At 36.7% G+C, this 14,238-nt stretch overlaps 1 protein-coding gene across 3 annotated transcripts; it reads left to right on the forward strand.

Moving 5' to 3' along the window:
* The first annotated feature begins 2,397 nt into the window (after nucleotides 1–2,397).
* LOC102022973 (putative P2Y purinoceptor 10) lies at nucleotides 2,398–14,001 on the forward strand. 3 transcript variants are annotated; one of them, XM_013508833.1, is made up of 3 exons: nucleotides 2,400–2,478; nucleotides 2,639–2,763; nucleotides 12,943–14,001. In XM_013508833.1, exon 3 carries the CDS (start codon nucleotides 12,956–12,958, stop codon nucleotides 13,976–13,978), a length of 1,023 nt encoding a protein of 340 aa, XP_013364287.1. In that variant the 5' UTR covers nucleotides 2,400–2,478; nucleotides 2,639–2,763; nucleotides 12,943–12,955; the 3' UTR covers nucleotides 13,979–14,001. The 3 variants fall into 3 exon arrangements, with proteins under 3 accessions (XP_005412693.1, XP_013364287.1, XP_005412694.1); XM_005412637.1 differs by having other exon boundaries at nucleotides 2,437–2,478; nucleotides 2,723–2,763; XM_005412636.1 differs by lacking the exon at nucleotides 2,639–2,763 and having other exon boundaries at nucleotides 2,398–2,478.
* The last annotated feature ends 237 nt before the right edge of the window (nucleotides 14,002–14,238 follow it).

The following is a 14,238-nucleotide window of genomic DNA, read 5'->3' on the forward strand; positions in this document are numbered from 1 at the left end:
GCATTGCTGTAGTGAACAAGGAACCCTCCTGCATTATTGGTGAGAATGTAAGCTAGTACAAACATTATAGAATTTTGTATGAAAATTTCTTAAAGAGCTGAAATTAGAAATTCCATACTATCCAGCTCTTCCTATGCTAGGTAACTTCCCTAAAGTGCTTATGTCATTACACCACAGTGATGCAAGCAGAACAACTCTTTATAACAGCAGAATTCATAGTAGCTAAACCATTGAAGCAGGCTGTATCCCTATCAACTGATGATTGGATAAACTAGATGTGTTTATCCAATGTATGTTCTATTATAAAATCTATATAATGGAATACTACTCTGCTATAAAGAATAACAAATTTGAGACATTTGTAGGAAAAATGGATGCATTTGGAAAATATAATACTGAGTGTAATAGATCAGACACGCAAGCTTAAATACTGTATGGTATCTTTCATTTGAGTGAGGCAAAGTATAAAGAAAATGATACAGGATGGATAGAAAGTGAAAAGGGGACTTATCTCATCCAATAGGGAAGTGGTTCAAGGAAACAAGTGATATAGGGGAAATAAATGTAATTCCCAACCTGCTAGATGTCAGATACGCTGAATTCATGTTCCCCAAAATCAAAGAATGAATTCTAAGGAACAACAGAGGTTAACAAAAGAGTTGGAAAAGTTTATTGAGAGCGATAACTCCTGAGAGACAGGAGGAGATCTGAAAGTGGGTTGCCAAGGAGCTCACTTCCCAAAGGAAGTTTTATAGAGCAAAATTAAGAGGTGGGTACACTGTGGGTCAGAGTTATGATCAAGCAGTAAGATTGATTACAATTACAGCCATTTAGGCAGTATTGATCTAATGAGGAAGCACATCACATGGTGTACATGGAAAGAACAAAGACCTTCTTTATGAAGGGATGGATTGGGAATCTTGGTCATCCACTGGGGTGACTGACGCCTAGCTAGCCTTTTTGGACAGGTGATACTAATTGTCTTATCCTCTGGAGCAGTTTGGAGGCCGTCTTGAGGCCTGGCCTTCAACAAGTGCAACTCTGACCACAGTTGTAATGTGTTCTCATCCTCTGCATTGACTCCCTCAAAGGCCTAGCCCTGTCTAACTACCTACAAAATTTCTACCTAACTTAGCTGTATATAATACAAGGGCAAGGAGTGAGGAGGAGGGGAAGGGAAAATGAAAGGAATAAAGATGTGGTATGTACATGATCATAATAACCCAAATCCATGTAAACATCATCCATCATAACATGAGTTAAGACAATTAATATCAAAAAGTATGTAAAAGGTTATAGGGGAACAAGAGGAGAAGAGTGGAAGGAGAAGGTGATTTGAAAAAAAAAAAACAAGCTGTAATATTTACATGTAACCACTCCCCGAGATGATTATAAACTGCATGAATTGCAAACATGTACTAATAAAATAATATTTTTTTAAAAATCCAAAATATTGCCATCTGCCCTAACACACAACAATTTAACTTTTCTCCTTTGCTCTGGTTATTACCCAGAAATCTCTTTGTAGCTCAAGGCCCTGGGTTCTTAGTGTAATTTCCTTACATGCCCATAGATGTTTTGCTGCTTAGTAAGCCTTGTTTCTCAGAATTACTCTCAGACTTTGTTGAAACTATTGTTTCCAAGTGCTTGATATTTATTTGCATACTTGTGACTATCCAATACACATTGTACATAAATTATCAGAATCTGACTCCACAAGAGAGAGTCTCTGTAATTAATAATGTACATTTATTTAATTATGCATTCATCAAACATGATATATTCATCCATAACCTATATTATTCATTCAATAAACATTCTTGAAAATCCCTACTGCTGATCTAGATAGGAATAGAGTTGAGTGAGACATAGTCTTTGCTCTCCAGTGGTTTATAGTACAGTAAGAGGATAAGAAATATACCAACAGCTAAACATTGAATTGTGAACCTAGGGATGAAGAGGTTAAGAGAAGCTTACTGTAGCTAGAGTAGCTTAAGCAAAAGTAATCTTACTGCAAATATTTAGTTTTATTATTGAGCTTTTCTCAGGCTCTTCAACTGAAACTTGAAGGAGTAATAATTTTCCTATTCTTAGTTAAATCAATTACAGGTTTTGCTTGAAAATTCCAGCTTTTTTCAGAGACAAGCATGTTAGTTGTGGTAGAATATAGGCTGGAAAGCAGTGAGGAAGGCTGATGTACCTTCATTGTTTGTGCAGCACCTTTGACTCTCTGTTTGAATTTCTCTGTACCAAAGAAATGAAATAGAAGCAAAACTTAATTACCATAATCTGCTCCAGAGACTTAGTTTCAGTACGTGCAAATAAGATTTCTGTGGTGAGACACCAAATGTGCTCAACTTCCTCTTTCAAGAACCAGTTTTTCAGTTATCAACAGGATATGTGGGTGCCACCCATAGTCTTTTTTCACTCCAGCTCATTGCAAAGAAACAAGAGTGCATACCCCAGCTTAGCTCCAGGGTAAGTTACAGCCTAGCCCTTGGGAGTTGGTGATTCCATATGGAAGGCTTGGTGGGAACATAAAGATCTAGAGTGAAGTTGGGGAATTGAAATGGTCTCTGGTTTCTCATCTCAAAATTCTACACTGTGAGCAAAGGTCACTGCTTTTGTATCTTACCAGAGTCCAAAGTTAGTGATAATGCCATCAATCCCCACCAGTACACCAGGACCATGAAGTCTGTGATGCATCTTATTCTTTGCTAAGGGCTCTTCATAGAGTGGAAGTTGGAAAGATGGCGTAAAGTGGTAAGTAGTGAGTTCGCAATGAAACTTGTTGAGAATATTTGACAATTTTATCAGATAAAGGGGATGTGAATTTCTGCTGTACACAGTTTATCTGCTTTCAAAGTGAGGGAATATTTTCAGGCATAAGAACATTGGATTGGTTAGTTTAGCTTGCAGAGATAGTGAGAGCATTAGGACACTTAGGATTACCCAGATAGTGGCAGAGCTGGAACTAGTATCTGTGTTTTGTAATACACATCACGTTTCCCCTACAGCGGCCTGAATCTCCCAGAGAATATTGTGAATGTAGTTAGGGCCCTGATTGTTTTTTAGGTTAGGAAAAGATAAAATATGCCAGATCGTTTCAGAGTCTGCCTAGAGGGGTTACTTGATCATTTAAAAGATATTTTTTCGTGTGAACCTCAGTCCTATTTGACAGAAGAGCCCAGAAGTGAGACATTTGTCTTTTCAGTGATTATTCTATTAAAGAGTGTTAGTACTTCTCTGGTTTTGAGCTAAGTTAACTGAGTTGAAGGAAAACTTCCAGTTGGGGAGTCTCTCAGGATGGCCCCTGCAAAAATCAGGGGAACTAGGATCAGTTTAAATAGGAACATAAAATACTTTGTTGTGTATTTTTTTAAAGGAGGAGAGTGTTTTTTTATTTCTACTTTTTTTAGTGTATTATTGCATGCTTACATTCCTGTAGGGAAGTTGGTACATGTACATAACACATCTTAATTCCTTTCTTCATACCCTTTCTCTTCTCCCCCTCCATCTTCACCTGTACCTTGACATCTTTTTTTCTTTTTGGTACATGTTTCCAGTACGTAACATTTACATTCGTTGTCTAGAGATGGTACATGGACATAACTCACCCCAATTCCTTTTTCATCCCTTATCCCTTCTTTCTCTCCCCTTCCCTCCATCTCTTAATCACCTTTCCCACTGATAATGATCTATCTCCCTACTTCCTATGATCTAACTTTAATTTTGCTTTTCAGTTTTACTCTGGTTTTCTCATGTAAGAGAATCAATGTGATGGACTACTCTCAATTTCAAGAATCCTAAAAGTGAGGATATTTTTATTTTGGCTGTTCAAATGGATGTGGGAGGTCACCACCATTTCAATTAATTAGAAAGATTATTTGAAAAATTAAATATAGTAAAATTATTCATAGCTAAAGTAGGTGATATTTAGGTATACAGAAGTGGCAAGTAACTTGAATTGCACTGAGAATCAAGTCATATATTTAGGACAGTTGTTTTCAGATTGAACATAGGTCCTTCTTTGGTCAGTTGCAGTTTTGGGGGATCCAGCTGAGAATGTTGTTGAGTTCCTGTTGTATGGATTTCTCAAACTCTAGCAATGGCGTAGCACAAGACTCCAAATGAATGAACACATTTCTGGGTGGTTTTTGGTGGTGCTTTGTGACTAGCTGTGTTTTAGGTGAGTAAACAAGGGTCCTAGGAGCCAAGTAAGTTATAGCCCCTGCCATATCTCTAGCAAAGAAGACAGAGATAGATATGAAGCCACAATTTCAATGAGTTCCAACAATCAGGACAGTGGCTGGTGGGGGATGATTTTTGCTCTATGTAAAAGCTTTTGTCCAAGTGGTTTACTTATATTCCAGATCAAGATATTTTACAGGGGAATGTTTGTCTATTATTGATTCACATGCTTTATAGGCAGCATGATGAAGTAAATATTCTTTTTTTTTTTTTTTCCGGTACCAGGAATCGAACTCATGACCTTGTGCTTGCCAGGCAGGCGCTGTGCTGCTGAGCTAAATCTCTGGCCCCAAAGTAAATACATCAATATACAAGCGGTCCAGAAGTCTAGATTATAAGCTATCGTGCTAATAACTTATTGTGTGGCCTCGGGCAAATTGCTCCATTAATATTATCTCAATAATCTCATCTATAACAATAGGGGAGGGCTTAGAACAGATGGTCCTAATAATAAAATGATTTGATTGTAAACTGTTGGGTAAATGAGAAGAGGTATATGCCATGGATTAGTAAATACTAGGGGCATGTTAAGGAACTATAACTAAAATAGAACTTCTGGAAATGTAGCTCATATCATGAAGAAAATCAAGTAATCTTTTTTAATCTTCACATATTTCTTTCAAATGATCTGATCATAATAGCTTCAACTTTTGTATCACAGGCAATTATATTTAAAAGATGATAAATATGTGAAAAAATACAAACATAAACATGAGAAAGAGTTCTAAAGTTTGACTTTCACAATGACAAGAACATTCATTCAAAACCTTTACTCTTGTAAACATGGTTGCTTTTGATGAACACACAAATTTCACTATAAGGTCATTGTGGACTTGATACTCTAGAAATAAAGGACTTATAGAAAAATCTATCCATGAAGTTGTAATCTTTCAAGTACTTTTGTGCCTAACAGCAAGAAGATTTTACAGATTTGTACTTCCTGCAGTATATATTATAGAAATAATTTTGTTTTTATTTTGTTTCCCAAAAATGTTTACTATAATAATTAGTATATATTTTTTCAAGTAACAAATCCTTTCCATAACTCAGTGTAAGAATTACTGTACTAGACCTAGCTATGCCTACAAATATGTTTCTCTGAGGATACACTAAATTCAGAAAAGTATAGACTCCAACTAAATCCCTGGAGATGACTCTATACAAGTAAAGAGGAAATGAACTCACATTTATTTAATGCTTACTATATACCAGACATAAACATAAGTACTTTCTCATTGAATGTCTACAGTGACCTGTGTGTCAGAAATTAAAATACTACTTTTACACATGAGAAAAATGATACCCAGAGACATGAAATGAATTATTTCAAGGTACAGAACCAATAAATTAGTCATGTGAGTCATGATATAATCCCAAGTCTGCCCAAGGAAGATGATTCTTTCTGCCTATAAAATATTTTGCTAACAGCAAAAATAATACCTAATTACAGTTTCTTAAATGATTAAAAATCCAATAAAAGCTATGTATCAGAAGTGAAATTTAAACTTTAAAATATTAAGTTGTGAGCAGTATAATTTCTTTAATTAATTTTAGGGATAAAAATAATTTTATTTCTTCTGGTTAACAGAAAAATGTCTATCTTTGCAAAATCTACTCAAATATGTTTTTATTATGTTAAATAGGGTTATTTTAACTTGATTTGAATGACTTCAGAAAATAACAGTTTCCAATTGTAGCTGCTACTCCTTGGCTCTGGTTGTAAGTGATTAAACAACATCATGGTCATAAGGATCAGACTAGCTTTTGTAATTCATAAGTCAGATAAAGGAAAACACATTAAGTTTTCAAATGACACATATATGTCGTCTACTTGAACATGGAAGTGTCTCCACAAATAACCTTCCTTTGCTGTTTAATTTATCATTGTTCTCTAAGATGATAAGTGTCTTGGTTACTTTCTTTCATGGCTGAGACAAAATACCTGATGCCCAAAATTAAGGAAGAAAGCGTTATTTAGCTCACAGTTTGTGGAGGTTTCAGTCCATACGTGGCTGGCTCCAAGGCAGGGTGGCATGGCAGAGGGCAACAGTTCATGGTGGCAGAAAACAGCAAAAGCAGCAAGAGCAAAAAGGGAGGAGCAGCAGAGAACAAGCCTCTTTCCCTTCTTTGTATTGTATGCAGACTACCTGCCTCAGGGTGGGTGTAGCACTCACACCCATAATCCTAGCATTGGACCATGAATCAATCAAAAACTCTAGAAGCCCGCCCCATGACTGTATGAGGATTTAGGGGGATATCTAGTGACAAACCATAACAATAAGCTTATAGGCTGACCTTACTATCAAAGAAAATAGGGGAAACAAACTTGATAAACATGTTTACTTAATGGTGCTGGTGACTTAATGATGAGAGGTGAAAGGAAGAGGAGGATCAAGAGGCTGAAGATTTGTAGAGTTGGTACTAGAGAAAGACTATTTACCTCCATCTCAGAATTTAAATTTCAGCCTTCTGACTGTCACTTTAACCACAACAGCTTCAGATAAATGAGATCACTTTTTGAACCTAGTTTCCTCATCCACAAAATTGGAAAGCTATATCTTGGTGATTATTTATAATTTGGTTAATGGCAATTACTGTACATAGATATGCATTTATAGTAGTTTGTTAATATAAGTTAGTGTTTAAGCTGAGATGGTTGAATTAAGGATAGGGTTGTCAATGCTGGTGGTATTATTTAGGGGCAGGATCTGCAAGGGCGCTGCCCACAAAGTCAGGACAAGTTAGAGCTGAAAGAGAGTTAAACATCATCTAGTTTAGATTGTCTTGCTTTAATAATGAAGAAAATGTAATCTACAGAAGTTAAGGGGCTTATCAGAGCTAAACAAAGAGTTAGTATTTGAATAGTTACTACAATATTCTAGAATCTTCTTAAAGAAGAACTAAAGTACTTAGCTTCATTTAATGTTACCAATGTTTTCATCAGCTCTGCCTTCTTTAATCCAAACATTACATATGATTCCTTATGGGCCAAAATTTGTCTCTCACATTTTCTGTTCTGTACTTTGTGCATGATTTTCTCTATAAAACTAGCTGAAAGCAATTTGTAGTATTCATACAACAGGCTCAACCTTAGGCTGCCTTGAAATTTCCTGCAGCAGATTAATTAGTCTACCTCTCTTAATCTCAGTCTTCCACAAACTCTCAGGACATGAGAAAAGTGTAGACAAAATTTTTGCCACAATGCAACACACAACTTCCAAAGAAGTCCCTGTTCCCAATTGAAACCATGAGAACCTTATCTTTACTCTCTACATTCAGGTCTTTTGAGCTGCAACTGGAATCATCCATCAGTATCTACTTATAGCATTCCAAAGTTGCTTTAAACTTAATTTCCAGATCTTTCCAAATCCTCCCATTAATCAATTCCAAAGGCTTGTAAGCCATGTGGTCAGGTTCAGTCACAGCTCAGAATTCTGGAGCCAATTTTCTTCATTAGTCACTTGCTTGTCACTGTTTGACAATACTTAACAGCCACAACTTATGGTGGAGAGACTTAGCAGAAGAAAGCTGTTCATCTCACGGTGGCCAAGAAGCGAAACTGGGAACCAGTGCCAGGGATGAAAGTTAGTGACTGGATTTAAGACCCAAGGATATGGCTCCATTGTCCACCCAGACACACATCCAGAGGTGTGCCTATCTAATCCCCTCAGGGGCTTCCAAGCTAGTCAGGTTGATATAATTAAACCTAACAACCACATGTTTTTAAGTAGGAAATGTTGGTGCAGGAAATATTGATGCTAATCACAAGGTAGCATTTTAGGGAAACAGCAGGTAGCAGAAATCTATTATCTGTTATATGAAGGTATTCATTATTTTGGTAAATACTTCTACCCAGACTTTAAATAGGAACTTTGTACTGTATATGCAATTCAGTCCAATTATACTAATATTCTTTGAATGGTTAGTTGTTGGGAGGTTAGGTTTTGGTTATATACTGATGAGTGAAAGATATACTTTTGTGATGCTTATGAATTTATCACTACTGCAAGGGAAATAGCCTATAGACAAGTAAACAACATCTGAGTTATGAATGTTCATGCAATAAAGTAAAAGGATAGAGAGTATGAAAATATGTAATGATATTTAAGATATTCTTGATAGTGTTGGATATGAGTGTCTCTTGAAAACTGAGATTAAAAGGAGACAGAAATGGAAAGATCTAGATACAGAGAATTCCAGGCACAGAGAACAACATATACAGGTACTGAAGTCTTTTTGATTTTTTTTTTATTTTAAAAATAAAAGGAGGAAAATATTAACAGACAGTCGACATTTTACAAAATAGCAAAGGAGCAGTACAGACAGTACAGAGTTACAAACAGAGTGGTAGGGAATTAACAATGCTTGTTGTATTACATATTGATATCTTCAAAGTGGTTTCTCATGGAAACAGATATAGACATACAAAGCTGATCAACCAAGGACTCATTGACAGTTTCTTCTGAAGTCTTTATAATATAAAAAACCTGGCTCATGCTCAGAACTAAAGCCTCTCTGTGTAGTTTAAATGAGAGAAAAATGAGGAAGAGTTGGAATTAAATGATCTCTAGGGATGCAGAAGCCATAATAGATAAGACCTTTAGGCCACAAGGAGAAGTTTAGAATTAATGCTAACAAGAAGTGAGAACCAGTAAAAAATTTAAATAAAGGAATGATAAGACATATTAAAGGAGGATCTCATGGGCTACATGTGAAAAAGTTTACAAGGGATCAAGAGATGGCATTTCTCCTGACAACAAGGAGTACTAATCTAACTAATAGAATTTCAACTAATTTGATAAATGCGATGAGAAAGACAATGGAGTATGGAAATAATTGTAGTTTCCAATTATAAGACACCATCACTCTTTACCCCATGCAAGTATTTTTGCTTCAGTGCAATTTGCTTAAATTTTCTGAGCCTCAACAGTCTCATCTGTAGTATAAAAAAATCGTCGGGCTGCTGTGAGGAACACCAAAATAATACACAAAAAGTACCTAACCTATAAATATGTGGCAGTCTTCATTAAATGATAATATTAGTATTAGACAGAGTATAGGTAGGTTACTATAGGGGATAGGACTGCAGTATAAGCAGGCCAGTTTGGCAGCTACCATATGGCAGTATTCAAAGAAGAGTGATGATGCTTGCCTGCATTAAGATGGTGAAAAGAGGAAGATGTGGATTGGGAAAAATTTTAGAAGTGAAAATCATGTGATTTATGACTATATATAGGGTGTAAATACAGTGACGGGTTTAAGAGACTCTTCAATTTTCAGGTTGAGTGTCTGGGAAGAGAACCACGTCACTGACTGAAAGGAAAGGACTGACTGAGGAGTGAACCACCAATATCACATATCTTTTTGAGAAAGAAACCAAAAATGTGTCTAGATTGAGAGGGAGAAAGATTGGCAATACAACATGGGTGGTGAATCACTCAGAGAGAGAGAGAGAGAGAGATAGACAGACAGACAGACGGACACAGAGACAGAGAGACAGAGAGGCAGAGACAGAGATGGACAGAGATGGACAAAGAGACAAGGAGCTTACTTTGCATTTTCTTAGATTGTTTTCCTTTCTTAAATTTCTGAGTGACACAGATTGTTCATAACAAGCTAAGTGTTTCCTCTAAAAGACTATATTTCTGCCCAATCTAAAATAAATTCTGCTTACTGCTTTCCAACAAGGGGATTTTATACGTAATTTTCACTGAAAGATGTCGAGGAAACACATATCCTACCTTCTTTCAGTCTGCAAGAAAGAAAAAGTTTTGGAAAGCAGAGAAAGAATGACCTCACATTGAACTATGAATTTCAGAAGGATATAAAGTCACAACAAAAAAACAGGTGTGAACTTGAACTCTAGCTTGCTGTTTTCACAGATTAGGCTCTGTTACATAACACAGAGGTGTGATTAAATATATTCCTTTAATAAGTGAAACTATTTATATCAAGGAAGCAAAAACAAATAACTATGTTTGTTAATGCAAAAACTTTTGTCAGTGCATAAATGGCAGTTTGGTTTGAGTGAGGGTGAGTTATTTTTAGTTCTTATAATTGAAATGCACTTGTAATTTTACTCTCAGCTTTTGCATCATAATGTATGATGCAGTGCCCATACTGAAGGCAAAATGGGTACTGGGGAGGAATGGTTGGCACACATCAGGACAGGTGTTTACTTCTACCCTGACAGCCAAACTTGAGGAGACTTGGTGTCATAAGATCATAGTGCATTACTATGGAATTAGAAAAGCTCTACCATAATGTATTCTTTACATGTCAAAATGAATGGCAGTTTAGCTAGCTGCATTCTACTAAGTAGATGATCTTAGTCAGGAAGAGGTCAGTGGCAGAGTGAATCTAGCAAACCCTCTTCTTAGTTATTTTTGTTATTTGGACTGGTACAGAGAAAATAACAAACTTGCTGTCCCAGTCACTTTTCTCAACACAGGGACAAAATATCCAGCACCCACGACTTAAAGGAAGACAAGTGCATTTTGCTTCATTATTTCAGAAGTTTCAGTCCAAGTTCAGCAGCCTTACCACAGAAACCAGCATGGTGTAAGGGCCTGGATAGAGGAAACCTGCTCGCATCATAGTAATCAGGAACAGAGAAAAGGGAAGAGTCAGAGAGGGAGATCTACCCCTCCAGGCCATGGCCCCAGTGACCTACCTCTAACCAGGTCCCGCCTCTTAACAGGAAGTCAGATGTATCAGTACCCCCTTCCATAATTACATTACTTTCCATCAGTCCAGTTATGAATATATGAATCATTGGTAAGGGGCATTCTAGATCCAAACCACAATGCATGCATTATGGTTAATCCCATCATTCTAATTTTCTAGATTTCTTACCTAAGAAAATTTACTACATCTGTCCATACCTCAATTTTGTCATCTATATTCTGAGGGTTATAGTAGTTGTACCTCTTAAAACATTTGAGAAATTTAAATTAGATAATATATGAGGGAACTTGCTGATTCTGGGATTCATGTTTGATAGCCAAAACATGATGATTTCTTGCCTTTTCACACTGAGCATTCCTCCACCTTCTATTGTAAGTCATACATATATGTGCAAGATGACTAAATGTCTCTTTCAGACATATCAAAGATGATTGGCTAAGTAGGGTGAGGGAAAGAGAAAAGAAGGGAAAGTGAAAATACCTTTTAGAATAATGGCAGCTCATGCCACCACTCCCTTTCTGTCTTTGAATTAATCACTTGGGATATTGTTCTTTTATCACAACTCCATGTATGGGAGTGGGGCTGAACATGTTATAAAAAGCCATTATGCCCCTAATGAGGAGACTCCAAAACCACACCGCATCTTTGTTGTTGTAAATTTAATTAACAAAAAACAAAGCAAAGAAATAATAACAAAAACACTTACCCCACCTGAGGAACAAACTCACTACTTAATTATTTTACTTGCAGCCCTAAGAACAATAATCATTCCCTCAGGACAATAGAATGTATGTATGCAGCATTTCTTTGTGAGGAAAATATGAGAAGGAGGTTTTTTCTGGATAATAGGCCCCTTGTCCTTGCACTTCAAGTCCCAGAGATTCCCTTTAATAGCTATGTGGACATGAAAAACTCCTCTATGTGCTTTGCTTCTTTTACCTGTATTAGAGGCCAAGTTAAATAATTTCTAAAGATCCTTCTAAGTCTGAACATTTACAAAATAGTTAAAATAAAAGATTTAGTCTATTTCTGTCCTTCCATTATCATCTGCAATTTGTACAACTACATGCCCAGACCTTGAGAAGCCCTAAAATTTACCCTACTCTCTTCCTGCCCTTATATAATACATAATAAAAGCTCCTATTAAAGCACACAATATGATTAAAAGTGTCAGTATGTTTTCTTCCTGCAACTATATCTTTGATAAATGAAAACATTAACTCTTAAATTGCTTTCAGAAATTGTTTTGGTAGTCCTGCTTTCCAGGTGCATTCAGCAATGTTCACTGTAGCTGCTGGAAAATATGTCATGCTGATGATGCCATACCAGCTTTATGGTCCTCTTAGAGGGAGAAATTGGTCTATTCTCTTCCAAAATGACAAGGGGAGAAATACCCTAGTTCAGTTTATAAATTTGTACATTGAAGTTTTTTAAGTAAATGTAGAATGAGACATAACCCAAGGGGGATGAACTGCAGGAGAACCTCAGAGTCACAGGTATTATAATAAAATAATGTAGGCTCAAGTAGGAGGGCCATTTTCTATATGCTGCCATTTCATTGTGGGAGGTTAGGGCCCAATGAGTAAGGTGAAGAAAGGAGAAGCAAGGCCCACCAAAAATGAGGCTGAATTTCTTCCACTGTGATTGTGAGTGAGCAACACACTAACCAGGTATTTCGCTAAGGACATCTCCGAGGAAAAAGAAATATATTCAAATGCTACATTGATTTTGCTTTTGTGAGAACAAGACAATATTTCAAGACAACCTCCTTGGCAAGATTTAACTTGGGGAATCTGAGAAAGCAGTTGTGAGACAATTCCATTATTCCCTAATTGGTTTCCTGGGAGACTGGATCAGTCCTAAATTTTGCTTAAGCCTTTACATTTTATTCTATAAGTAGATCCCTTCTAATTTTAATATTCTGCCTCTCTAAATGTAAAAAAAGTACCTGGATGCTGATTAAGAACTAGTTAACCATTTTATTCTTCTTTCTGTTTTGAGCAGAGATAGAAAATCCATGACATACCTTGGTGAATATACTGAAGCATTCAAGATGGGTAGCAACAGTACCAGCAACACCGAGACTAACTGCAATGTCACTAACACGAAATTCCAGTACCCTCTCTATGCAACTACCTATATTGTCATATTCATCCCTGGTCTTCTGGCCAACAGTGCAGCCTTATGGGTTCTGTGCCGCTTCATTGGAAAGAAAAACAAAGCCATCATTTTCATGATCAACCTCTCTGTGGCTGACCTTGCTCACGTGCTGTCCTTACCCCTCCGTATTTACTATTATATCAACCATCACTGGCCTTTCCAGAGGGCCGTTTGTCTACTGTGCTTTTACCTGAAGTATCTCAACATGTATGCCAGCATTTGCTTCCTGACATGCATCAGCCTTCAGAGGTGTTTCTTTCTCCTCAAGCCGTTCAGAGCCAGAAACTGGAAGCGTAGGTATGATGTAAGCATCAGTGCTATCATCTGGGTCATTGTGGGGACTGCCTGTTTGCCATTTCCCATCCTCAGAAGCACGAATTTAGGCAACAATACTGACTCCTGCTTTGCTGATCTTGGCTACAAGCAAATGAATGCCGTGGTTTTGGTGACAATGATTACAATTGCTGAACTTGCCGGATTTGTGATTCCAGTAATTATCATTGCATGTTGTACCTGGAAAACTATTACATCTTTAAGAGAACCACCAAAGGCTTTTCAAGGGGACAGTGAGAAGCAAAAAGCACTTCGGATGGTTTTCATGTGTGCGGCAGTCTTCTTTATCTGTTTCACTCCCTATCATATTAACTTTATTTTTTATACCATGGTAAAAGAAACCATCATTAGCACTTGTTCCATTGTCAGAAGTGCACTGTATTTCCATCCTTTTTGTCTTTGCCTTGCAAGTCTTTGCTGCCTTTTTGATCCAATTCTCTATTACTTCATGGCTTCAGAGTTTCGTGACCAACTATCTCTCCATGGTAGCTCTGTGATCCGTTCTCGTCTCATGAGCAGGGAGAGTGGCTCATCAATGGCTAGCTAAAAATAAAATCTTTTTAATTATGATTTTGTTTACCTGTGTTCTTTGGCTTTTTCCAAAGGCCAGATTACCAGCCAGACAAATTCTTTAATTGAACCTGTAAAACAATAGAATATTTTCTTTTGTGACAATGTGGTCACAAGAAGGTTAATGGAGGCAGAGTATGAAAAATATTAGATGAGAATGAAAGATAGAATTTACCTATTTTCTTTTAAAAATTTTAAGGCGTTCTATTAGTTAAGAGCTCTGAGATCTTGCTAAGT

The sequence above is a fragment of the Chinchilla lanigera genome, unplaced genomic scaffold, assembly GCF_000276665.1.
Source record: "Chinchilla lanigera isolate Chin_1 unplaced genomic scaffold, ChiLan1.0 scaffold00156, whole genome shotgun sequence".
NCBI classification, from domain to species: domain Eukaryota; kingdom Metazoa; phylum Chordata; class Mammalia; order Rodentia; family Chinchillidae; genus Chinchilla; species Chinchilla lanigera.

What these genes read in the sequence shown, in the direction of transcription:
- LOC102022973 (XM_005412636.1), top strand. Translation starts at nt 2,399, where the DNA reads ATGTGGGTGCCACCCATAGTCTTTTTTCACTCCAGCTCATTGCAAAGA. An exon ending in TACCCCAGCTTAGCTCCAGG is followed by an intron (nt 2,479 to 12,942) that starts GTAAGTTACAGC and finishes TGTTTTGAGCAG; the next exon opens with AGATAGAAAATCCATGACAT.